At 43.2% G+C, this 27741-nt stretch overlaps 1 protein-coding gene across 1 annotated transcript in view; it reads left to right on the top strand.

The window, feature by feature from the left end:
* The window catches only part of LOC138516394 (uncharacterized), a 746393-nt gene that overhangs the window by 493410 nt on the left and 225242 nt on the right, over positions 1 to 27741 (top strand). Inside the window, exons 22-23 of the mRNA XM_069631475.1 lie at positions 6794 to 6922; positions 14126 to 14373. Coding sequence (XP_069487576.1) covers positions 6794 to 6922; positions 14126 to 14373 — 377 coding nt within the window. The remainder of the gene's footprint in view (positions 1 to 6793; positions 6923 to 14125; positions 14374 to 27741) is intronic.

Here is a 27741-nt window from a genome sequence, read left to right as displayed (position 1 = left end):
TGCACTCTTCTCTACTTTTGGGCCATGTCTCTGGGCCCTGCATAAAGGCCCCTTATTCCCCCACACCCTTGCTAATCAATCTCATATCCTGCACATTATTTTATTTAATGGTAGCTACTGCTAGTGCCTGAAGAAATGTGTTTGTTTACAGATAGTGAACATTGGCAACATTAACTCTACAAAAGCGAAGAGCCCGTATTTGTGTAGTTCCTATTGCCACCCTGATTGCCACCCTGAACCAGCTACAACACGTAGTCATTCCATAATGTATTTCAGCAATTTATCTACCGGCAGGTATGTGACTTCTTTGAGAAGGAGTATGCGTCCCCCTTGTTTCCTCTCTATTTAGCCTCGCGGTGCCTTGAAACACAATTCTGATGTATAGGCACCTAACAAATGCCCGATAAATAAATAAATAAAAGTGGTCAAAACGCCTCTAAAACCAAAAATGCATTTCAAATTAATTTAAGAAATTGCCAAAAAGGGAAGCAGGGAGAGGAAATCCAGGATTAGAATCTGCCTCTGAGCAGGCTTACCACATCAAAGTGATAAAGTGTTTGGGAGGTGCAGTGATCCTGCAACCAGCAGTTCAGTGCAGTATGGGGGGAGGACAGTCCACCATGTGCTCAATACCAGACACAAATGGTCCTAAATATGATCCTCAGTCTAGATGCTTATGCTGAAAATACAAACTCGGTGAACCTCGCCAAGCTGACATCCTTTCTCTCCAGTTATCCGGCTGATGCAATTGTCCACTTAGCACACTAATTGCGTAGCCTTGAAAAAGCACAGTACTGTGTATGAAACATGTGTCTACTTTTTGGGTACTTTGTTTGTTTTGGATCAGTTATTAGGATATCCTCAATTCAAGATACTTCCTGATTCAGTCAATACAGGCATGCTGAGTAACAATAACACATTGGAGTTTCTTTGATTAATCTGGCCATGGAGTGAAATCAATGATAATGGGAATAGACCAAGCACCATTACATTACCCAAACTGGAGGATAAGAAACATATATTTTTGTGGTTTTGTACGATCGGACCAAAAACAAGGTCCGACCGTACAAAGCGACCGAAAAATGATACCACTAAAGGTTCGAACACCAAAAGTTTGAACCTTTGGTGGTAGCATTTCAGGTAAGTAAAAAAGAAAAAATAAGACTGCGGGGGCTGTGTGGCATAGTGAGTGGGGTGTTGCGGTGGACACCCCCGCAGCACACCCGCAAAAAAATAAAACGAAAAAATAAAACGGGGCCTGTAGGGGACTGTAAAGTATAGTGAGCTAGGTGTTGCGGGGGAGACCCCTGCAGCCCCCATATTATGTAAGTGTGTTCGCATGAGAAAGGTGCAAACTTTTGGTAGTTCGCACCTTTCTCATGAGAACATTCCAGCCGCGGCAAAATCAGCAGCGGCCGGATCACTTAGAATCATTTTTGTCAGGTTAGAGGGTTTGTTATAAGTGGGTGCAGTAGAAAGTGGAAGTACAAAGAGTGAAATGGGGAGAAGACTCCCCATAAAACCAAATGGAAGTTAAACTTTAAAAATAGCAAATTTCTTTTCTTCATAGGCACCAATGCATTGGGGGCTAATTACAGAGACCCGTAAACTAAGTGATGGGAAACAATGCCACAATGCATTAATGTCACCCAGGAACACATTAGCTATCCCTAATGCGCATTGATGCTCATTAACCTTATATTAAATGTTTCCATGTCTCCATGATAATTAATACATACATTAACAAAGCCAATAGGTCTGGCTTTATTTAATGCCACTTGCTGTCTCATGTCCAGCCTCAGTCATTATATGACCATCAGGGACAGCCTCATAGGCACAGGGGATGCCGTCAAACACTAGATGCATCTTCATATGGTGATCTCCTGTCACCATATGATGTAAGCAGCTTGTCTGCCTATGCCCACATCTAACCCTATGTGCGAGCTATAAACATCACATATCCAGGTGCAGATTATATGCCAAATACAGCCTTTCATGTTAGGTAGAGGATACCATATTTGTAATGTGTATTTATCTGTAGGTCACAAACAACAAAGTAACCATGTTTACTAGTGCTAAAAGACATTATGAAGTGACCAAAAGACAAAAGACGGAGCCGCGGAGAGCCGTCTTGTCTGCAAGTTAATCACTCTTGAGTGGTAAACCAGGTCTTTAGAAGTTTCCTGAATTGCATCTGAGAGGTGGCTTATGGTATGTAGCTGCAAAGGTGATTCCATAAGGTGGGGCTGCTGCTGAGAAAATGCTGTCTCCCCATTCAGTGTCTCTGGATCCTGCAAGCCAAAGGCCCCATCTCATGCCATCCAGAGGAGTACCTTAAATCATGGTCGAGGCATGGGTTCACTGCACCAAAGAACAGTGTCTCAAGAATACACTCTGAAAAAATACACTCTGCTTACATATGCATTTTTACAGAATGGGTTCACAGCTGACATGTCTGGGAGCACAGAAGAGCAGCATAGCAGGTACACCCATTCCTCTTCGACATGCTGTGCTTTTCTGGAGAGTAACTTAACAAATAACATTTTAAGATACAGATCTCTGAAAATTGCAGTCCGTTAACATTAATTAATGTATTTAAAAAAACATACGGTTTTGTTGGGGAAAGGGGTAGAAGGGTCTGGGGAGACGGTAGAGGGTGATACCCTATATAGGGGAGTTGGGAAAAAACTGGGAGCCTGCATTCATAGAAATGCAGATTGGGAGTCTTGCGGTCGGGACAGCTGCTTATATCCTTCTCAGGAAACAAATGAGAGAGAGGGCAAACGAGAGAGAAAGTGAGAGAATGAGAAACAGAAAGAGAGACGGAAATCTATTCCTCTGCAATGGGCAAAAAACCTTGAACAGCCTGCCTCCCCACATTTAAGCCATCACTCCTTGGGGCAGGGACCAGGACACCTGGGTTGCATCAATTGTCCCTTCCAATGCTTTGAAGCCTGGTATTGCATGAGTCAAGTCATTGTAGAGCCACAACCGGCTTCTCACATGTACAAGATAAGCTGATACGTGTAGCAAGTCCATTGCTACCTAGCATGTCTCATCTTTGGTCCAAAGGATTAGATGTTGGATTAGTAACGATAAAACAGATGAGGGACTTGAATTTCGAGTAAGGTTGGTTTGATACATCTTTAATATCAGCACTACAGGGTGAAGACTGAAATGAACAGCATGCATTCCCAAGTAATCCAAAACAGTGCTTTCACTCCCCCTTATGAACAGGTTTTGGTAGCATTCTTAGTACATTGACTTCAATGCAACACAGAGAAGATTATATACCCTTACCAAGGAGGGATTAACTCTCCCCAATTAACACAATCATGTTTTATGACGAGCTGAGCAAATTCAGAAATCCAAGGCAATTTATCCAGTCTTCAAGTGCTAACCTACACATAATGTTATACTTAATGCAATTAAGACCCACATTCATATATCAGTATTCATTAAAGGTAACATTTGTTTGTGAAACGTGAATATACTTTTGGTGGTGTAAGCAAGATTTTAAGTACATTTGTAAATATCTAAGCAAACAGAATGAGAGTTTAATTTCTCAATTTTATCTGCAAACCATAACATTCTACATGGTGTCTTTCTTTAGCTACATTAGGCGTAGTGCTGCATATGAAGGATTCACCTCCCTAAATCAGTATACTCGTTTCACTCACATTGGAATTCACTCACAGTTGCTTTTCCCATCAACATTCTTCAGACATTCATCGACAGTATCTGCATTTGTCCACCAAAAATTGGACGTCGGCTATTGGGCGAGATGTTGTGAAAATTTACATCTGCCATAGTTTGACAGAAGTCAGAGAGTCTGCCAGAATATTCTGTTTAGAAGTGTGAATGTTCCAGAGGAAAATATCTAAGACAGAACACTGTTGGAAATGCAAAAACATGAAGGGTACACTGGATCATCTTTCTTATAGAACCCAAGTATTGTGGAAAACAATTCCGAAAGGCCAACCTTGCTCTAGAGAAAGAGGGCCTAACTAAGTAGTCTATCTTATGCATGGGGACAACGAGTCTGAAAGAATTATGTTTTTACGAATATATAATGCATCCTAAAAAGATTATATTAAGGCTGTAGAAATTGTCTAACACACCTAGTGCTGACCAGTGGATTAACAAGCTACTCATCCTCTCCACCATTGAACCTCCAATATATGAACACAAAAGAGATCTATGCAGTTTTGATATCAGATATCTGGTCAGATATCAAGATTTGAAACTTTCACTTTTGTGCTAACTGTTGGGACTTGCTTTCTATCTACTCTGTCCTCCCTGCCAGCATGCATGATGTCATGAGAATTCTGTGTAAGGAATGATGCATGTGTGTCCTGCTCGGTGCCCCATGTATGACATTTGGAGAGATATGATATGATATGATGTGGCATTCATAAAGCTCCTGTACACAAGTGTTTCTAGGCGCGACAAGACAAGGAGGGGGAAACAGAGGGAGGACAAAATAATGAATTACTAGGCCTTGTGTCATTCAGATCGCGCTAGTGTGGGGAAGAGGGAAGGCGAGAGGTGCCACGGGTGAGGTGAAGTGGAGTTAACTCACAAATGCAGCCAGCGGGTGGCTCATAAGTAAAGAGAGAAGGGACTGTAGGGCTGCAGATACAGACCCTTAAGTGCTGGGGAGCCTGCAGGCAGTGCAAGGACAACTGGACATGCAGGGGCCTGGGCCCGAGTTCAGAGGGTGGCCAGGTGACCAGTGCGCAGAGCAGTCAGGTGCATCATTAGGGGAGAGGAAGAGAGAAAGCAGAAGCAAAAAGGAAGGCCTTGAGTTGCTTCCAGAACCAGAGGTGATTCTGCTCAAGTTTGAGAGAGGCAGGGAGGCTGTTCCAGAGGGAGGCCCGAGCTGAGGAGATAGATCTACCCCCAACTCTCTGCTTGCAGAAGCGTCTGACTCTCGCAGAGTTGGAGGTGGATGAGCGGAGAGCTCAAGAAGGAAGATGTTCGGAAGAGAAAGTTGGAGGTAGAGCGGTGCCAGGCCGAAGAAAGCCTTGTGGATGATGCAGAGGGTCTTGAAGTTCATCCTTGCAGCCACACGGAGCCAGTGAAGAGATTTCAGAGCAGGAGAGATACGATCCCTGGGCTTGAGGCAAAGGACCAGTCTTGCAGTCCCGTTCTGGACAAGTTGTAAAGGTCAAAGAGTAGAGGCAGGAAGATTTAGAAAGAGGCTGTTGCAGTAGTCCAGCCTAGAGGGGACCAGAGCTCTGGAGACAGTGAGCTTCTGGGGGAAAGTGATAAATGGAAGAATACCTCTGAGGGGGTGCAACTGATAGTTTGAATTCTTAGAGACATCGGAGATGTGAGGAGCGAAGCAGAGGGTGGAGTCGAAGATGACACCAAGGTTCTTACCCTCATAGGAAGTAGCAGGAAGAGGGCCCAGAGTGGGCAGGTAGAGAGAGAGAAAAGAAAGGAGGGAGCGGTGTCGTTATGAGGAGGATCTCAGTCTTACTGTCATTAAGGCAGAGATCATTGGCGGCACACCACTCCTGAATTGTGGCCAGACAGTCTGGTAAGAGAGAAGGGGAAGCCTGAAAGAGAGCCGGTGTAATCCCAAAAATATCATAACCAGATACATGACCTTCCTCCGCGCTCACGGTATGAAGCCGGACAGCATAGAATCAGTCTGCTTCTGAACTCAGAAGTGTCCTTGATGGCTCGTTTTGCCAGGCCAAGCATCAGCTCTGTTCTTTGTGTCGCTGCTACTGCTTAACTTTCCTCCTGCGTCGCCAACCACACCTCTTCAGTGTTTTCAGTGGTCTCCTCTATCTGTAATGTACTCCCCAGCATTCTCCTGATGTCCTCTGTAGGGTCCGCCCTGGTCAAGGCTGCTAGAAGCCGCCTCTGGAATCCTATGACGGGGAGCAAGGATCACGAGGCCAACCTTGGCATTCTTGCTCATGAAAACACACCGACCAAAAGTGGGCACTCGTGCATCATGCCACATTCCAAATCCACTCTCTAATTCACTTATTTATTTTTTCTCCAGATAGCAATTTCCGCCTCCTTCTCTGACTTATTTACTTGTGTATTTCTCAGGTAACACCTAATTGTTCTGAACCTTACTTAGGCCTCTCAGCCTCTCGTCCATGTTATGGGGCCTCTTGGTGGGACAGTCATTCTGCCATATTTTTGTAATTAATGTATTTCACTTTATGACCCACTGTAACTAAGCTTTGCATATTCTTGTAATTGTTGCGCCCTGATACCCTTGGGTCTGGTGCGCATTACAAATAATAAAACAAACAAACAAACACACATTTGTGATGCACTAGGAATGTGCATGGTAGCCAAGCCCTAATCTGCATTCAGCCCCATGGTTGCAATGTATCTCTCGAAACGAATGTCTCCCAATTAGGTAATGCTGGGAGTTCTATCTTATTGGGCCCAGAATAAGGCAACCAGTGTCTGTAGTAAGCATCCTGCTTAGTAATTCGCCACTTGTCTCGGTCCCAATGCATACAATTGAATTTATGACAGGTGAACAACACTTGCATTCCACATCTGTATTTCAAATCACTCTACCTTTGCAGATGGGGTAGTTGGATTCCTGCTGCGGGGGTCTTAGGGGATTACAGTTTGGGTACGGTGGTCTGTTTGAGGGGCGGAGTAGCAGGTAGGGGCATGCCCCAGCCAGTGAAGTAGGGAGTGACATTCTATTTGAATGGACTAGAAGCTTTCAATTTCTGGTTAGCATTCTGAAGTATGTGGCAAGTGTATCTTATCAATGGCATTTGATGGAGTCTTTCTTTCTTTGCAGAAGTGGAATGGAGGCCAGGGTATTCAGCGCCAGAAAAGGAGTGGTTGTTACCAAATTAACTGCACAAGATCCTGCAGCTTCTGTTCAAGGAGTTGCTGTAACAAAAGACTACTTTGTTATGATCTGCAGGTAAAAAATCACAGACGTTCCTCTGAAAGAAATCCTCCTGTCCTTGTTACTTTTGTAAATGTGCACATTTTCCGTAAACATTTGTTTAACAATGAGAGTGTACCTCTCCCTTTAAAACAATGGAGGGGAATCAGTCTCTCTAATTGTCCCATTTTCCCCCGGAATACTTAAAGGCTTGCTGACTACAATTTTTCAGTGTACAGTACTTTGTTTAATTATATTAGTGACTGTGTAGTTACAGTATGTGCCCGGGAACCAGAGTCCTTCCCCGGTGGTGGCACTCAGTCTAAAGTTGTACCCATGCCCATCTCAGTTTTTTAAAAACACCCCCTTTCCTTGTTTTCAATATTCATTTTAAATACCCCTTATTCCAGAAATCATGAAATCCGTAAAACAATTACAAAACCCTGATAGTTGCAAATCTCTTACCTGCAGAAGGCAACCAGACATCTGTGTATTGCCCTGTTTGTCTTCACAGAACAGAATTGTTGGTACAACGTCCATTTATCGCCGTTTTTTTTTTGCTGCATTTTATGCCGCTGATTTCTTTCCGCAAAAAAACATCCAAAAATAAGGGGTAGGTGTGTAGAGGGATATAAGGTGTAGGTGGGTGCGGGGACTAGATTGCAAATAGTTTTAAAGGGGAGATTGGGAGGGTAACCCCCCAAAGAAATCTGCAGCACAAAATGCAGCAAAATAAAAACCGTCGATAGAATCACATGGAACCGAATTGTTTCACACATGAGTGTTTATTTATTTATAATGCGTGCCAGACCCGAGGGTTTCAGGGCGCAGGAGAACAAGAACATTTTCAGCTTGGGTTAAATGGCTGTACAAATATATACAAGATCAAATTATAACAAAATACAAAGGGCATGTTCAGTACAGTCAAATGTAATAAAGACGTTAGATATTATTTACAGTCAGGTTAGAGAAGGCTGGTAGTAAAAGGTTATAATCAGAACTATATACAATGCAGGGGTGAGCCCGCGAGCAAGTTTGCGTATTTAGCAGTCCTTTTCTTTAATCCGGTGATGATATTGTGTCTAAAGTGCAGGTAAGTTTGGTTAGCTCTCAGAGAAGGGGGTAAAGAGTTCCAAAGCTGGGCAGCTTGAACTGGGAAGCTGCACCCTCCCACTTTGGTGAGTTTAAACCACGGAACCATCAGGCTGTTTGAGTTGACTATTCTGGTGTGCCGATTGGATAGCTTTATGTTAAATCTTTCTGTGAGATATCGTGGGGCTGCGTTGTTAAGACACTTATGTGTTAAGAAGGCAGTTTTTAGCAGAATTTAGTCGTTGGTGGTGAGGCAGTTGTTCTTGCTCCTTATCTCAGATATATGTTCTTTTTTGGTATACCTAGCGCTGCTCTCAGGGTGTTATTTTGGAGAATCTGAATGTTATTGGTGATATACTTGTTGGCCCCAGGTATAGAGAGTTGCAGTAGTCCAATTTCGATAAAATTAGAGCTCTGGCCAGGGTAGTGCAACTGCTTGTAGAGAGGAAATGCTTAGCTGCTCTAATTAACTTACACGTGTAAGCGGTAGTGGAGGCCATGGTGTTTACCGGTTTGGTAAAGGAGAGGGTGACAACTAGATAGAATTCTAATGTTTTAACCTCTTTGGCTACTTCAATGGTGTTGCCATCGATCTCAAAGTTAGAGTATTTATGTCCCAGTTTATTAAGGTTTGTAGTGGTGCCAAGGATGATGAGCTCAGTTTTATCATAATTCAGGCATAGACCGTGGGCAGCCATCCATGCCTGGATGATGAGGTACACTGTATTCACCAAGGCCAAATCCTTATCACAATCTCCCGTAAGTGGTATGAGAATCTGGGTATCATCTGTGTAGTTCGTGTAGGTGATATCAAGATCATCTAGATCATCGAATAGGGGCCTAGTGAATATGTTGTACAATGTAGGAGAGACACATGAGCCCTGCAGCACTCCACAGGTGATGGGAATAGGATTGGCAGATGCGGAGGGTGAGAAGACTCGCATAGTCCTGTTATTCAGGAAGGATTGTATCCAACCTATGGCCTCTTGCGAGAAGTGCGCAGCCGAGTTCAGGTAGTTACAGAGGACTTTATGGTCTACCAAATCGAACGCAGCCGAGAGATCGAGTAGTAGTAGCAGAGCAGTTTTGCCACTGTCTTTGAGTGCATCGATTTGTGCTTTCAGGTCTACCAGGGCTGTTTCGGTCCCGTGTTGGGGCCTAAAGCCTGATTGACGGACTCCTAATAGATGGTTCTGTTCTAAGTACTTCTGTATTTGGATGTATGCTACTCTATCTAGTATTTTGAGCAGGAAGGCTACTGTAGTGATCGGTCTATAGTTGGTGGGTATTATTGGATCGAGTGATTGCTTTTTGAGGAGAAGGAGTACCCAGGACTCCTTAAGGTTATTGGCGATTGTGCCAGAGGAGAAGGATGCATTGATTAGCTTTGATATGAATGGAGATAGATCTATAGCCACGTCTTTAATGACTTGGGCTGGGCAATTGCCTCCCTGGTAACTTGAGGGTTTGAGAGCAAGGATAACTTTCTCAACCTCAAGGATTGAAACTTTAGAAACCTTAAAAAGGCATCTAGGTTTGTGTGAAGGAGTAGTGAAACTTGGTTGGATAGACGCATTAGGGAGGTTGGCTTTTTTAGCAATCTTAGCAATCTTGTCCTGTAATGTTGCTACGTTATTGGCGAGAGCTTTTTGAATATTGGTACACCCATTTTTGTCCTTTATGTAGTTATCCGACACAGTGAACAGTGTTTCAAGTTCTTTTAGGATAATTAAAAGTTCCTTTATATTTGAGTTGGCCTGTAAGTATTTCTTTTTTGTATTGGAAGGACATATTACTAAGGATGGATCTGTTGTCGTCGGTGGGTAGTTGTCTCCATATGATTTCACAAATTCTTTTTTCTTTTCTTAGGGTTTTGAGGTGGGGTGTGAACTATGTGTTCAGGTGCATTTTGAGTTTACTTTCTCTCATTTTTAGTGGTGCAATGGAGTCTAAAGCTTCGGACATTATTTTGTTGTATTCATTGACTAGGATGGTAGGATCAGTAGACTCTAGTTAAGAGTTAGGTTTTGGAATTGTTAGAGGTAGTAGTTTGTCTGCAGTAATATTCTTTTTGTTTCTGGTAGCTGTGGGTGGGACTAAGGTGTTGTTTTTAATTGTAATTATTTTAGTTGCTAGTGAGAATACTAGGAGGTAGTGGTCTGTCCAAAACTGAGGGGTGATGGATGTGATGGACGCATTGCAATTATAGTCTGCCAACCAATCAAGAGTTCTTCCTTTGTTATGAGTGGGAAGTGAAACTCTTTGAGTGAAGCCTAGTTCATTAAGAGAGTCAGCAATTATGGATGCATGCTGATCTTTAGGGTCTCTGAATCTCAGGTTAAGGTCTCCTAGCAAGAGCACTTGCAAGGAGCGTTTTAGATTGTCGGAAATAATGGAGGTTAAGTCCTCCTCAAAGGATCCAATGCAGCCTGGGGGTCTGTATATTAAATTGATAGTTAGTGTTTGGGATACAGCTATGGGTAGTTTAACAGTCAAGACTTTGCATGATTTGACAACAGTTGACTGGACTAGTCTCATGGAAAGGGAGGTCTTAGCTATGAGAGCTATTCCTCTTCCATGCGCCTCAGTTTTGTCTGCGCTGAGTATGGAGTAGTCGTTGGGGACTGCGAGCATGAGAGTAGAAAGTCACACTTTTCAGCCTGTATAAGGTCAGCTATCTCTGAGGCATGTGCCACTAGAGGTCGGGCGTTTATTAAAGCTCCCTTGAGGTGTGGAGCATTATTATTTGTCAATAGTTTTTGTGGAATCTGGGTGTTTGTTTCGTCATCATGTAGCGCAGTGATGTATTTATTCTGCTGGTGGTTCTCCTTCAATGATGCCAGTGGTGTGAGAGGGAAGGAGTTTATCTTTATGTTGGGTTGTAAGAGTAGAGGGCATTTTTTCCTGACATTAGTAAGGGTCATTGATCTAGCGAGAGGTTCAAATAGTTTGGGTAGTCTAAAACGGAGTCTGTGATTTCTGACGGTGGTGCTGCATGGTGTGTTAGTTTTAGGTAGACCCAAAGTACAGGCATTGAGTGAATGCAGTTGGCTTTGATTCTGGTTATAAGGTACTTGTAGAGTCGGTGTATCCTCCATGAGTGCTAATATATTAACTATTGGGGGGGAATTAGGCACACAACTAGTGTGCAGACCTATGGTAGTTGACATTGAGCTTAGAGTCAATATGGCTTCACAACAGGACTGTGTATATTCCAGTCACAAACATAGTGCATCAGGTGCTGTGTATTATATGCTATGCACAATATTGCTAATATTGGTAATGCAACACAGTCTGTAAGGATAGGCTAGTTCAAACACATGCATCTTGTGAGTTAAATGGGCCTGCATTATTACCACACTGTTTTCATGTCAACAAATTAGACACATCACATACTATGTAGAACAATCAGGTTTATGTGGTGCAGACATTTACTATGCAGTATACACAGAATGAGGGGCTTTGGAATGCTTATGGTCCCTTCCTAGTGAGCTATGACTTGTCAGACAAAGGGGCCATTAGCACTCTCCATTTCACACTTGTGTCTATCCCCCAGCCTAGTAATAAAAGACATGGCTTCAAAGAAACAGACATGGGGACTGTCCTGGGGCCTGTGAAGCCCTGCTATGAATTCAACATCACGATATGTAAAATGCCTTGATAGGTGCCAGCTTTCTATGCAAAAAAGCAATCCTTTTGTTTGTTCCACAGAGGCAGACCTCTGTGTCTTACACTTCGAAAAAGCACCCCTTTCCTTGTTTTCAGGGACAAGGATGCATACCACACAGCAATTTAAGTGCCATCACTGGGAGCCCTTCCCTCTTTCCCTCCCCAATTCTGCGGTTACCTTTGCTTTTCTGAACTGAATCCCTGCGGGAATTGCAGTTGTTCCCTGGAGGATGACTGTAGACTCAACCTGTTCTCTGTTCCACTACCAGGACTCTGTATTCAAGGGTCAGTACAGGACATTTGATTTGGGGATTGCAAGCAGAACCCTCCAAGTATAGCTCTCATTGTCTCTTCTCTGCCCGGTCCTAGTTTCCAGAAAAAGGTGAATTCGCGACCAAATCCTTGAGAAGTTTGAAGAAAAAATGAATCCAATTCTTCCATATCCCTGTATGTTTCTGGAGTTTGCAAGGCTTAGGAGCCCCCTACACATTCCATGAGGGAGGTCTGCGCTGCTTCTTCAGATTATAGAAGACTTCAAGGGACATCCATAGAATCTTTGAAGGAAGAAACAAAATCTTATCTTACTTATCTTGAAGGTACCTTTATTGTCAACCTCTAACTTCTGGGTTCCACGGCCTTCTCCTGGGTGTCCCGTTTAAGATGAAGTGTGGCCATCTTCCCAGGCAGTATGCCATGGTTGCAGTACTGTTCATTAGGTAACTAGTCCAGACGTCTGTGAAAGCCATGCAAGAGACGTGGACCAGGTGGACTGATCCATTCATGAAGTTTTCAAGGTCTTGTATTTGTGAGCTCAGCCGCTGTGCACAATACCTTAGGAAACAACATCTCTATTCATTGGCTGCTCAAATCAACTTCATTTGGTTGGGAGCAAAGGAGGCTGAGGATCTGCATAGTTGGTTGTCCTCCCCACATCGGAAAGCAACCCCTGTCTGATGTTGGTGCAAAAGTCCAAATAAAACAAAATGGCCAGAGACTGCAGTAAACTTTTCCACCAAACATGGAAGTGCCTTTGTTCTTTACTAGATGGGGGCTAGCATCAATTATCAGTTTCAGGCAATTCTAAGCAGATATCCTGTAACAGACAGAGTGCTGGGCCATATATTATTTTACTCCAAGGCTCAGTGCTTTAAAAAGTGTGTTCAGTAGGTGAAACCTCTGGCGTGTGGCTGAGTCCCAGAACAAGGAAACTTGGTTCTTTTTTGCCTTGCTTTTTAGTTTTAGATACTAGTTGGAGCGTAAGCACCACCTAATAGCTGAAGCGATTGCATTGGAGTAAAGCTAGGAAGGCAATAACATGTGAGGAGGGACATACAGCTGTGGGTGTTGCTTGGTTATGTACCCACCCATTGGCTTCCTCTGGTCATGCTAATCCCAATGGCCATTACAAACGATTACCAGCTCCTTCCAGCCCATAACACGTACTCCTGTGATCTTTTTGAGTTCACGTTATCAAGCAGTAACATCAAACATTGACCTGTATGTGTTATTTCTAAGCACAGTGCAGAGACTTAATGGCTTACCTATAGATGTAGGTGTGACACTGGTGCGATAAAAATGGCTCAACTGAGGGTGCTTTCAGCAACTTCATTTATAGCTGGTCCTGGCACTGATGGCCTGTTTAAAAAAAAAGCATTGACAAAGCCAACAATTTTGGCTTTTGTCTTGTTGCTAAGCATTTGCTAGGAACTGCTGTCATATGCCCAGGTAATCAAATCATGTTCCATCTGTTGCCATATTATCACCTGGTAGTACCATCATAGAAGTGCATACAAATGCATACAAAAAAGCCCAAACTACTGCCAATGCTTGTTCAAATCGGTCTGAATGTAGTCTGCTGTACAGCGAAATCCGCCTGCCCCCAACAGTATAGCCTGCTCGGTTCTTCATTGGCTGTTCGCCAGAAACTATGCACAAATGCAACTGAGCCTATAGAGGAAAACCTATATCGCATGTACACTGAAAGTACTGTGTGCACTGGATGAAAATATTTAACATTTCCAGAAAGTGAATATCCTGCATTTCCCATTGTGGTGCAATACCTAGTTATTTCTTAGCACGGTTGCTTTATTTTAGGGGTGGTAAATATATTTGCAATTTCTAAATAATGTAACTAATACATTTGTGTAATGTAAAAATGCAATGTCCTAATCAAATGGCCGCCATGTCTTTTGAAATGAAAGCTTGTGCTTGACCCGCTAACAACCTGGTGAGCCTAGGTGACGTTAACGAGTCATGTTTTACTTTTCTGTGTGGAAACGGAGGCTGTTTTGGAGATGGTGATGAGACATGACCATAACCCCATTCCAGGTGTTCTCCATGTCATGGCCTGTGTTCTCCTGTGCGTGACTGGGACACGTTTAGCCATTCCTGCATGCCTCAGCAGTCTTCCATTGGCTGTATTGCATTGTATGCGGAGTGTATTATGTATTAACCCCTGCATGCTGTATTTTCACGTAGGTACCCCTCTCTGAAGATGCAGGACACCGTGCATATAGAGCTGTTCAGCACCAAGAACTTTGAATTCATCCGCTCGATAAAAGGCTGTGGCAGCGATTTCATTTCCACCTTCTCAGTAAATCGTCAAGGATCACACGTGATAGCCTTCTCCCCCTTACCCAATACCAACACCACTGAAATTGTGGTGTGGAACTTGGAAACTGAAGACCACAAGCATATTGCGAAATTCTGTTCGGTTCCTAATGGAGGTGAGTGGCGTTTGTAGGGATGGCATGCCATGGGTCAAGATGGCAACTTGATTTCGAGGAATAAGACTCAGTGGGCCTCATTCCGACCCAGGCGGTAAGGGGTTTACGGCAGCGTAAACAGCGCCGACCCTTACCGCCTGATTCCGAGGTCCCTTAGCGCCATGGAGGATTTAACACCTGCTTTTAGCAGGTGTTCAAATCCATGGCGCTAAGGGACCTTGTTGTTAATTACGCCACCGTAATTTACGGTGGCGTAATTAACGCCTTCCCCACTCCCATTATGCCCTATGGGGCAAAAATGGGAATGGGGAAGGGTAAATGGGGATTGGGGACTTACCGCCCCGCCAACCTCGGAATGGGGCGGTAAGTCCGCCAACCACTATGGCGTAAACGCAGTTTACGCCATGGTGGTAAAGGTACGACCCAGGGGGTAACTTACCGCCTGGGTCGGAATGAGGCCCAGTGTTGTGTCAAACAATGACAATGGCTCCTCACCCATATTGCAGCTGTTTGCTATTTCTTTGGTAAGAGACAACAAAGGGCCTGATTAAGAGTTTGGTGGTAGGGGTGAAACATCCGGTAATTACGTTACTTTGTGCTTTACCCCACCGCTCAACTACGAGTTTCTGAAACTCTTTTTAAAGCCTACATTTACATAGAGGTAAATATCTCCACACACGATTGTTTATTTATTTATTTTTTATTGTGGTACGGTTCACAATTGAAACCTTTCACATAAAACTCCATACACAGTCATAAAAGTAAAAGAAAAATATCTTAGAATCATTCACACCCTTAAAATCTGTCTGAGTGCATGCTCAAAATAGTACTTAACAATCAGCACATTATTTCTTAAGAATCAATTACATAATCAAGTTAAAATGTGGAGCACGTGACATAAAATCTAAGAATTTACAAGAAAGACATAAGTTTCCCATTCAGATGTGTTCATATAGTAATTAAAAAAGATGAATAAAAAATCTATACAAAGCTAAAAGCAATGCTACGCTGCGGCCCTCCATCAATCGGGATCACAGTGACAAATCAGCGTGGACAAAATCATTACCACATGCAGTAATTAGCGGACCCGATGCAAGTATATAGGTCTCCAAAAAGGGGAATAACGGAAAGTTCTGCATTGCTTGAAACCATGCAGACCATTCCAGGAAGAACCCAGTAATTAGCACATGCGGCAGTTGTAAATAAGCCAAACTCATAAACAGGCCCTGAGTTAGGGTTACCAGACATGCTGGTTTTGCCGGTATTGTCCCGGTACTGGGTGCTCTGTGCGCCTTTCAAAAGATTATTTTTCCATTTGAAAACTCAGTGATGCCGGTTCTTGGTAGTAGGTCTTCATAGCTGGCAGGCATGAATGCACAATCTCGTGATAGTGGTAGTTTGCGATACATTAATTATATGTGTTTATTCAAACAGTAACACTTAAACCCCCTTCGAATAGATTGTGTCCTCCCATGTATTCCTCATATTTGATATCTCCAATATCCAGCTTCAGCTGCTTTGGATTTTGTTTTTTTACAGAGGGCACTGTGCGTCAATGCAGTCGACTCGTTGTCCCTCGATGGACTCCATCTCGAGAAAGATGTCATCAAAAGGGATATATAGCATGCGCAGCACCATGTCACGGACTGGCTTCCACCACTCCTCGTTGTTGTCGAAGAAGTTAAAGTTGAGGCATTACAAATCATCTACTCTGACGTCCTCGTCCAACTCCTCCCCTGAGAGGACGATATCTTGTCCCACTAAGGCCTCCACTACAGCTGAATGGGAATCATTCAGGCAGCAAATGCTTAAAGTTTTCAAGAGCCAGAAACTCTAGAAGCAAGCAGGCCATGCTCCTCCTGCGCCTTCTGAAGCTGGTAAGGAAAGAGCTAGAGCCAAACCTACGTGCCCTCGAGCCCGGGACGAAGGCCAGATTGCCATCGAGAGCCATCAAGGCCTTGACACAATGAGAAATCATAGAGGAACTCTTCGAGTCCCAAGTCAAAAGACAAGTCGATGTCGTTGACGCCATCGAAGCCACCAGTGCCATCGACGTCAAAAACGTCTTCATCAAAGACATCGATGGCTCCATGGGCATCTGGCTCGAAGCCTTCGAAGCCATGGACGCCTTTACCTGAAATGCAGAAAACCTTTACTCCTTTACCAAGGAAGTATTTCTTTAAGTCCCTCACTTCTATTTATGAGGACAATGAGCCGTCTGATGAGAATGATGTGCCCTTTGGTTTACAGTATGGCACACCAAATGCCCCTGATAGTTTCATATCAGAAGAATCCAGGTTAAGAGACCTGTATGAAAATGTACAGACAGCCAGTGCAGTGGACACGTCACTGGAATTGGAATTTGGAAAGCCTGAATTAGATGAGGACGCAAATGCCTCTTCCAGGCAATTAATGACCAAGGTAGTGGATTACCTGGGATGGAGCAGGCCTGCCCTCCCATTGGAACAGGATGACCTTACAAATATCCTAGACAAAGGTCCGCAAAGGGACCCTAACCTTTGCTTTCATGTCGCTCTTCAGAAGAGAGTAATTGCTAATTGGGAAGCACTGGAGTCAAGTCCGGCAGTAAATAACCTGACAAAATAATACAGACTGCCAAGCAGTGACCCCAGCTACTTGTCGAAACACCCTACCCCAGAGAGTCTGGTGGTGCAGGCAGCCTTCAAGCAGGATGCGTATCTGCCCATCCCACTGGATCGGGAGGATAAGTGGGTAGATGCCTGGTCAAGATAAGTCTTTTTTGCTGGGAGCATAGCTCTTAAATCAGCCAACTCTACATGTGCCCTTGCAAAATTCACTTACACTCTATGGGACTGTATTTCCATGGCGGCTGAGCATATTCCATAAGGGGATGAAAGAGACGGTTTCTTGGCCATTGTAAAAGATGGCAAAGAGGCCATGTGCGGGTCTCTTCAGTCGGGCCTAGATTCTGCTGACAGTGTCAGCAGAGCCATGGCGGCAAGCACCGTAATATGCAGATTTGCGTGGTTAAGGAAGTCTGGTTTTGCACCGGACGTGCAGTCTATACTCCTTTACATGTCTTTTGATGGGTCTCATCTTTTTGGCAGCAAGTCTGACGAAAGCCTTGAGAAGCTGCAGACCTCGAAGGTGGCACCCAAGTCTTTAGGTGCTGCTATTAGACAGCCTCTGCCTTTTCACTCCAGTGGAACATCTTGGAGGGGTAGATCCTTTCAGTACTGCTTCTCAGTGGGTAGAGCGAGAGTAATGAATGGTCTAAGAGGTTGTTGTGGTGGATGTGGGAGAGGTGCAAACTGTACTGCTCCAGGGAATTTCCCCCAAGGGGAGCTCTAGGAGATGTGTTCATAGTAGCCTGGGAGTTTCCACTCGTGTGCGCATTTCCTCCAGTCCCCGTCATTCCTCACGTGATCATGAGGTTGAGAAAGTTTGGGAAATCCATGATCCTAATTGCTCCAGATTGGGCCAGGAGGACGTGGTACACAGACCTTTTAGACATGTCCATCTGCCCTCCAATACGTCTTCCACAAAGAGAGGAACTTCTCTCGCGAGAGAAGGGTCAGGTTCTCCATCCAGAGGTCAAGAACTCAGCCATCACGCATGGTTTCTGAGAGGCTGGGATACAAGGATTGGGACCTCCCAGATGACAGAAAGGAGATTTTGCTTTTGGCCAGAAGGCCAGCAACTAAGTCTTTGTACTGCTGCAGTTGGAACAGAAATTGCGCAGCTGGTATAGAGACAAGAATGTGGACCCTTTACTATGCAAGACACCAGAGGTGTTATCTTTTCTGCTGCATTTAGCAAATCTGGGGCTCCAGGTTGGGACCATTAAAGGTTATTTGGCGACGCATTCCATCTTCAAGCGCTCGTCTGAAGAAACAATATTTTAAGATCCCTTTGATGATACAATTTCTGATGGGACTCACTAATGTGTTCCCTCCATCTCCTTTTCAGGTTCCCGTTTGGGACCTAAATCTGGTGTTAAAGTTTCTTATGTGTGCACCATTTGAACCCTTCCATTCATGTCCTTTAAGACTACTAACGGTCAAGACCATTCTGTTGGTAGCACTAACATCAGCCTGTAGAGTGAGTGAGTTGTAGGCACTATCCTCTAGACCACTGTTTACAGTATTTCATTAGGACAAGGTCCTATCTAAGGTCATTTCAGACTTTCCTTTATGAGAAATGATTGTGCTACCCACTTTCTACCATCCACGTTACCCGTGCAAGGAGGAGGAGAGGTTACACAGGCTCAACCCACGAAGGGCTCTGATTTTCTGCATTTCAAGGTTGTCAAAACTTCATCTGGATGACCAACTATTCATAGGATACATGGGTCAAGGCTGTAACAAAACAGACCTTGTCCAGATGGATTATTGTAGCTATTTCCGAATGCTACAGGCTGGCCAGCAAGGATCCAGCAGAAGGCTTGAGAGCCCATTCCACTAGGGACATGGATGATACTTCTGCTTTGCGAAGAGGTGATCCTTTGAAAAACATTTGTGAGGCAGCCACTTGGTCTACAATTCACTCTTTTACTAAGCAGGACTGCCTTGATTCCACCTTAAGTCAGGATGGACGCTTTGGGAAGGTAGTCCTTCATTCCGTTCATGGAAACCATTAATGACAAAATTCTTACTCCCGCCTCCAAAATAAACACTGCTTTGGGAGTCTATCAAAGATGAGGAATACTTGGGAGGACATAATCCATTCGAAGAACAAGTTATTTACCCCTGGTAACATTCTTTCAACTGGATGTTCCTCCCACGTATTTCTCACCTCCCCTCCCGACCTACCTCTCAGTAGAATTTCCCATGTTATTGCAGCTTTCGCTCCTTCAGAGTCTAGTATGGTCAAATCTGCTTTGATGTGGGTAGTTCTACTAGAGAATGACACGAAAAAACAGAACTGATGCCAAGGGGCGCTGTGCGTGCCATATATGCATTCAATGACATCATCCTCGAGACGGTGGCCCATGAGGGACATCAAGTCGACTGCATCGACGCACAGCGCCCTCTGCCGAAAAAAATTCCAAAGCAGCTGAAGCTGGATATTGGAGATATCAAAGGCGAGGAATATGTCAGAGGAACATCCAGTCGAAAGAACGTTACCAGGGGTAAGTAACTTGTTCTTCTCCTCCAACCGCTACTGAAGTGTAGTGCCTGGATAGCTACAGTTGAAAGTTAGTCCTACTTTTATGTTAGTTGCCTTGTCCAGGTTTTTTATTTTTTCAATCTGGTCACCCTACCCTGAGTGTATATTTCCTTTCGATAAAGGTATTTTGCAGTGCCATTTTCTCAGACTCCAGTGCCTAGAGAATGAAATTTACTCAGGTTTCATTTAATTTGTCATGCACACATATGTGATGCAGACATAACCTGAAGTTGATAAGCTCACGATTGAAAATCTGCTCATTGGATATTCAAAGCTGGGAAACACAAGTCTAGGACTATTCCATTGCATTTCTTTTCAGGAAAACAGAGAAAGCAATGTTCTAGAATGGAAGCTTGCATTAAGCAAGCATACATGGTTCCAAGGTCTGTACTGTGTGCTAGTGGCCGAGTCCAGTCTTAATAGGCCAGAGCACATCCCTTGAAAGCATGCCTTATTGGTTTAGCTATTATTGTTTTTAGCACCATGAGTGCCCATAGCTTTCTCCTTTAACTTTTGACAGTGTGTGGTTCATTTCACAAGTTGAAAAAAAAGTATTACAGATTAAAAGGGCTGCAGGGAAAAAGGCTGAAGGGAACTACCTCCTGTCATTCTTTCAAGAAACTTCAGCCCGTGTTCGGATTGGTCCAGCCACTCGCGCTAGCTGCTAATGAAAGAGCAAACCGTTGTCCTTCTCCACATCTCACAATAATTGTATCAACTCTGTATGAAACTTTCCTCTGGATTCCGCTATTAAACTACAGAAGGTTTCATGTACAAAACTCAGATTTGGAAAGGGGTGGCATTTAAGACGTAGAAATTGATTGCCCTTCAGAGTTCATGATTGGTTCCTTCTGATTTATGCATACACTTATGCCGTCTAAAAGATGGTATAACGTTAATGGGCATTTTAACCCCGACAGGATATCAGTACTTCCCTTCTCACTTTATCGATGGTGGCCATTTTACTTGGTAGTTTTATTTAAACTCGAGAAGTTTTCTCCTCACACTTTCACAACTTTAAAAAGACAGCTATTAGCACCTTGAACAGTATTTTTAGTGGTGGGCATTATCCCCTTGTAATGATGTCGGGGACCCTGTTAAGGCCCTTGCTTCACTTAGGCCTGTAATTTGGGAATTGACCATTACCTACACTGCAGGGTTTGTTGCTCTATAAATTCAAATAAAATACAAAATACAAATACAAATAAATATTGTACTACTGACTAGGAAGAATACATAGTACTGTACTAAGAACTGGATAAAATGACGTGCTTCGGACACAGAGTAGCCTGCAATATCAGTAAAAAAAGCCTGGAAATAATGTTCTTATTACAGTCTAGTTGTGAGATCAAAACCGACCTGTAATAAGAAAATGACATTACAACCACGGGGCGGTGGGAGGAGTTGTGAGTTTATGTAAGCTAAGTATTGATTGGTGGGTCTGGTGCACATCATCCTTTAGGATGGGGAAGCGCCTGCGTGGGTCCGCCCATGCATCCGATAATTAAGAAGAAGACATTACAACCGCTCTGTAATCAGTTATTATGCTGCGGTTGTGATGTCACAATGCCTGCCAGCACAGAGCAGAACTCCAGATGTCAATGCTGCACTTAAAGCCGTGACAAGCTTTTCAAATTCTGTGCTTGTGAAATAGTTTTCTGTGACACTTTACAGATGTCAAGGAACTGTAACTGTTTATGAGAACATGTTTAATTTATTCACTTGAGGTGTTTAACACAGGTGAGCACGAATCAGCATGGCTTTACTAATTTTAAAGCACAAAATGAAAACTTGTTTTCAATTTATTTTTATTAAATTGTCCAAACTGTTTTTCTTCAACACACGACAAGCTGCATCTTGATTTTTGAAATCAAAACACATTCTTCACTAGTTATATGGAGCAACAAATGGAAGATCTCTTACATTAGATTAAGGAAGAGGTCAACTAGTAAAGGAGATGAGTTTGTGGTCATGCATTATAGCGAATACAGTGTCCCCTAACTGTATGTAACAAGGACATGTGCAAGTCATCTCAGAGTTCCATGACCTCATAAAGGAATTTGGCCTTAGGCTTGCTTAGTTCCTCTATTTGGTCTCTGAACTCCCCTGTGACTTGCAAATTATGCACACTTCAGATATAAATTGTGGTAGTTACACAAGTTTAAAAAAAGCCACAATAAAATGTACTGCTGCAATAATCCGCGTAGTCGGATACCCATTCAAAATTTTATCCCAGAATTCTTTTGTTTTTAAAAATATTGGATCATGAACAAAATGACCAAAAGGCGCAATTCTCAGATTGTGCAAATATGTACATTCCAGGAACCAATGTTGCAGTGTCTCAATTTTGTTCGATATATGGCCTAATCTACAGTGGATGAGATGATAATGTACTTTCAATCTTTACCCCACAATTTCATGTATCAAAGTGAGATTTTATCTAATTAGCCTGCAATTTGATGGGATATACTTTGATGGGCATTTGATTTGATGGGGCAGTATGGTGTTTCATTTAATTTCTTCCAAGACCAAATTACAATGTAATTTAAATGATGATGTCACCAGATTACATGTTAAGCACCAGTCCACTTCTTTCCTCACCCTCAGAGGATCCCTCATAAGGCTATCTCTGGACATATTGATAACAGACAGAATTTCCTTGCAGGACGTTGCCTAATTCGCTATAATCTGTGAGTCACCCATCATGATTGAACTTTGAAGTAAGGGGAACATGGAATTAGATAGACAATCCCACATTTTCTGAAACCGGAATACATTTTGGTACGTAATCCTGCTGACCAAGGATGTGAGACCCAAATCAAATCGGATGACCGCACAGGGGGTAGAGTTGAAAGTGCCAAAACCTTTCTCCAAATTAAGCCCTCTAAACTGTCCTAAAGTCATGGCTTTAGATAAAGAAATTTCACACTATAAAGCAAAGAGGCATTGCCTTATATTTGTAAAGCATATTAATGGAAGGGCCGAGAATTATCCATACTTACAGTCAAGCCTAATCATTTGAACTGATAAAACTATGGCTTTCTGTTGCAATTTCTATGTATATCACTTATATCAGGTTTACAGCATACTTGAAACCCAAGATAGGCAAATTCTTTGTCTGTTTCCAATCTAGAAGAACTCGCTTTTCAATAAAAGGGCAAAGGTTTCCTAGCACTGGTAATCTTAAATTTTTTTATTTTTTTGCATGTTTATTGAAGCCACTGTAGTCCTCAAATATATTAATAGTTCTTTGTAGGCCAATAGGAGTTTTATCTCAAACTATGAGAACGTCTTTGTATGCAAAACAATTAATGGAATGGACCCTATTTTTGGATGAAAAGAGTTGGCCAATGCCAAGTGAGAATATAAATCTGAAATATGAAATATAAAGATTGAACAATGCAGGTGTCCACACACACACCTGACAAAGCCCATCAAACTGAGGTATTTTCCCATTTGTCATCCCAAAATGATCCAATCGAACATTGAGGGAGGAGTTAGCATGCAAATGGATTAATATGTCCAGAAGAGAATTGTGCATACTCCAGGAATTACTTTTTCCCCATAATTTGACTCTATTGACTTCATCAAAGGCATTTGACAAATCTTCAAATACCATATACAGCAGAGTACGCTTCTCCAAAGATTGTTGAATCAATAGATTAAAAATTAAGCCAATTTTCCAGTTATATGGACGTTCCATTGAATTTTATTCATTGAAAATACTTTCCAACTAGATGCATTTTCATTGAATATAATTTGATGGATTTCGATGGATTGTAGGCTTAGGGTTAAGGTTAGGGCAAGGGTGAGAAATACGGTTAAGGTTAGAGCAAGGGTTAGAAATAGGGATAAGGTTAGGGCAAGGTTTAGGGTTAGGGTTTGGGTTAGGTTTGGGGTCTGCGTTAGGGTTGGGGTCTGGGTTAGGGTTGGGGGATGCCCTTGGGGGTTGGGGGAACCCCCCATTAAATAATTAACATTAAAACATTACATGAAGCTGGCCAGGGCCAAAATACTTTGAAGTTTTCAGTACTGGACAGCTCCATGTAAGGTTTTAACATGTGAAATAAATGCATGGAAATGCTATCTTTTATATTTAAAAGTACATATCCATCAAAACTTGTCCATTCCTATATTCGATGGACAAGTTTCGATAGATATGTACTTTTACATGTAAAAGATAGCAATTCGATGCATTTAAATACAATGAATTTCCTTCAATGGTTTTCGTTTTCGATGCAGTGTTTTCGTTGCAAAGACCATAAACCCAATTTCCACCCTTTTTCGAAAATCTGATTGGAAGATATCCAATCTACTGGCACCTATAGCCCAAACCAATATCTGTTTGAGTAATATAGAGGAAATTATTTTACAGCTAGTATCCAAAAGTAATGGGACAATAGTTTGAGGGATCAATCCATTCCACTTCTTTGAAAATTTGGACAACAAATGCTATATGCCATGAGGTAGGGATCGTCCTCTGAGATATAATCAAGGTAAATAATGTAAATATGATTTTGGCCCACATAGGTGGATTATTTTTAAGGACAATATTCGGCAGCCCATCAGGGCCAGCTGGCTGGGAATTCTCCAGCTTCCCAATTCTTATAAGAATATCCTCCGATATAAAGGGCTAATACCAAGAGGTAGCAGGAATCCCAAGACAATTATAACAAGCCGTATCCTTTTATAAAGAATATAATTTAGCATAGTGCGCCATACTGCCTCAAAATGTGTTGCCACAAAGAGAGACCATTCACTATATTACAGAATTAATGAGTTTGATGCTTGGCCAGAATGGAAAGCATATGGGGAGGTATGGAAGGATAGCTCAGGGACAGCGCATTTGTCTTGGAAGCAAGACAACGCAGCAAAACACAGGTTTGAATCCTGATCCGGTTTTTAGAAACCACTTGTTGGTATTGAGCGTGTTATAAAAAAAAGAACAGTTATTATTATATGTTCACTATCCGTCTGAATCATATGATATGATATGATATGATATGATATGATATGATATGATATGGCATTTATAACGCACAGATACACAAGTGTTTGAAGGCGTGACGAGGCAAGGGAGGGGGAACAGGAGGAAGACAGAGACAACGATCTTACTAGGCCAAGTGACAATGAGATCGCACAAGTGCGGGCGGGGAGGGGAGAGGGGGGAGTGCAGTACATGGGAATGAAAGTATAATAAATAGAATAAATAAGCGATAAGTAAAAGTGCGGTCAGCTGCTGGCAAGGGTAAGTGAAGATATCAGGAGACAAGTGCTGATAAAGGGCTGTAGGGATACAGAAAACAGTCCTAAAGTGCAGGGGATGCCAGGGAGGCTGTGCAGGGATGCAACTGGCAGGGGAAGGGGACCTGGGCCTGAGATCAGAGGGTAGCCAGGTGACCAGTGCAGTTTCAGACAGAAGTTCGGCAGGGTAGAGGAGGAGAGAAAGCTGAAGCAAAGAGGAAGGTTTTGGGGTGCTTCCGGAACCGGAGATGGTTCTCCTCAAGTTTCAGGGAGTTTGTTCCAGAAGGAGGCCCCAGCCAAAGAAAGAGATCTACCACCAACACATTGCTTGGAGATGCGACTGACCTTGAGGGAGTTGGAGGCGGATGAGCGAAGAGTTCGAGAAGGAAGATATTTAGGAAGAGAGAGTTGAAGGTATTGAGGCACCAGGCCCCAGAAGGCCTTGTGGACAATGCAGAAGGTTTTGAACTTAATCTTTGCAGCCACTGGGAGCCAGTGCAGAGATTTAAGTCCTGGAGAGATACGATCCCTGGGCTTGAGGCCAAGGACAAGTCTTGCAGTCCTGTTTTGGATGAGTTGCAGAGGGCGGAGAGTAGAAGCAGGCAGATTTAGAAAGAGGCTGTTGCAGTAGTCCAGCCTAGAGAGAACCAGAGCTCTGGAGATAGTGAGTTCTGGTGGAAGGAGAGGACAGGAAGAATACCTCTGAGGAGATGCAGCTGCTAGTGTGACTTTTTAGAGACATCAGAGATGTGAGGAGAGAAGGAGAGTGTGGGGTCGAAGATGACCCAGAGGTTTTTAGCTTCACAGGTGGGAGCAGGGAGAGGGCCAAAAGAGGCCAGCCAGAAAGTGACAGGAAAGGAGGGAGCAGGACTGCTGATGAGGAGAATCTCAGTCTTACTGGCATTAAGGCAGAGATCATTGGTGGCACACCACTCCTGGATAGAAGACAGTCAGAGATGAGAGAAGGAGAAGTAGAAGTGGCAGAAGGGAGCCTGAAAATGAGTTGGGTGTCATCCGCATATCAGTGAAAGTTGAGACAGAGAGCGGCAATGCAGTGGGTAAGAAGTGCCAGGTATTGGTTGAACAGACAGGGAGAGGTTAGAGCCCCTGGGGAACACCACAGGTAGAGATAGAGATAGAGGAGAGGAAGGACCCAAGTTGGACCAATATTGCAAATAATGCATGTTCCATGTACAGGAATACTGGGCACCCCATGGTTATTTTGGGAGACTTTTCAATAGCGAATGTGGCAGCAGCAAGTGTCCCTGTATAACTGCAGCCAAACCCACTGTAATATGCAAGTAGCTTGTGTCCCTGTTCCCTTTTCTGTGTCAGTACTGCAGTCATTACTTTTCAATCTGAGTGTGAAAACAGGTGAAACTTCTCTTTGTAATTGGAAGTTGCTAACACTGGCACATGTGGTAACTCATGTTTTAGCTCATCAAAACCTTTGCCCATCTCAGCTTCCATTTTATATGTGTTTTGTTTTTCTGTGCTTCTTTTAGTGCTTGCAACAATGGCCTGATGTATGTAGAGTAGTCAAACACCCATGCTCTGCAAAAGTTGCACAAACCCAAAAATTGCTGCATCTCTTTCACTGCTTTTTGTTGTGGGGCCTTGTGTATGGCCTCTACTCTCTCTGGCATTATTTTTCTCCCGTCTGCTGACACAATTTGACCTCAGCACATTACCTCTTTTTGACAGTATTGCAATTTCTCCCTGTCCACCGTGTATCCTTTGTCTGCTAGCAGTGTCAGTAGTGTCACTGAGTCCCTTCTACAGTCTTCTTCTTTTGTGCTGCACAGTATCAAGTCGTCAACATATTGTATCACTGTGCAAACAACCTGTAAATTACTCAAATCCATTTGTATCACTCTTGTTGAAGACGCTAGGTCCTTCACAGTACCCCTCAGGCATTCTAGTTTGCTCAAACTGCATCCCGCAATATGTAAAGGGGGTGAGATACCCAGAGTCTGGGTGTAGTGCAATGGAGAAAAAGGCATTCTTTAAGTTGACCACTGTGAAATATTGTGCCTCTGCAGGAACGTTGCAAAAAATTGACACAGGATTTGGAATCAATGGATACCCTGCCTCAATAATGTCATTCAGATGGTGTAAATGCTGTATAAAACACCATGCCCCTCCCTTTGCCTTCTTAATTGGATAGATAGCGGTGTTACAAGGTGATACGCTCACCTGTATAATGCTTTGCTGCCATAGGGTGCACAGTGTCTCATTTATGCCCTCATCTGCTTCTCGTGAGAGTGGATACTGCTTTACTCGTGGCAACAGTACTCCCTCTCTTATCTTGATGTGTACCGCCCCTGCCCCTTTGAGTAGTCCTACATCATGGGGTTCTGCTGTCCACAGATTCTTGGGTACTTTTTCCAAATCTTCCTGCACATATTGTGCTTTCTGTTTTTTTATCTGGGTCATCTGGGGCACTGGACAAGGTAGGCTCAATTCGAACACTGCCTCTCCTTCTTCATTGTCTTTTGTTGCAAACAACTCTTTGTTACTTACTCTTGTTAATGTAAATATGGGATCAATACATAATATTGAGCGCCACTCCATGTTGTTCTCATCAGTGGCAGCTAGTATAAGCATGTCTTTTTTGTATTATTACTTCCTCCAAGTACAGTAGAGTGTGTGTGCCTGGGCTAACTGAGCAGGGAAAATGAGAACTGAACAAGAACTCGTTGGAGAGTCGAAACACATTCCCTGCAATCCCTGGCAGCCATCCCAACAACACGTGTATTCCGTACACAAACACCTCTATGTGTGTGGGTATCCCTCTCATTGTGCTGTGTGCTTAGTATACCTGAATCAGTACTGCCACCCGAGCTGGATACAGCCTGGGTGTGAAGCACACCAACCCCTTTTCTCAGAATGAAATTGTGGTGTTCAATTTGTTGAGTAGATCCCTCCCCCGAATGTTGATGGCAGTGTCTTTTGAAAATAACATAGGTGCTG

The sequence above is a fragment of the Ambystoma mexicanum genome, chromosome 6q (assembly GCF_040938575.1).
Source record: "Ambystoma mexicanum isolate Mex_15411 chromosome 6q, UKY_AmexF1_1, whole genome shotgun sequence".
NCBI classification, from domain to species: domain Eukaryota; kingdom Metazoa; phylum Chordata; class Amphibia; order Caudata; family Ambystomatidae; genus Ambystoma; species Ambystoma mexicanum.
Note: the sequence above shows the minus strand (reverse complement) of the source record. Positions and strands in the feature narration are given on the sequence as shown.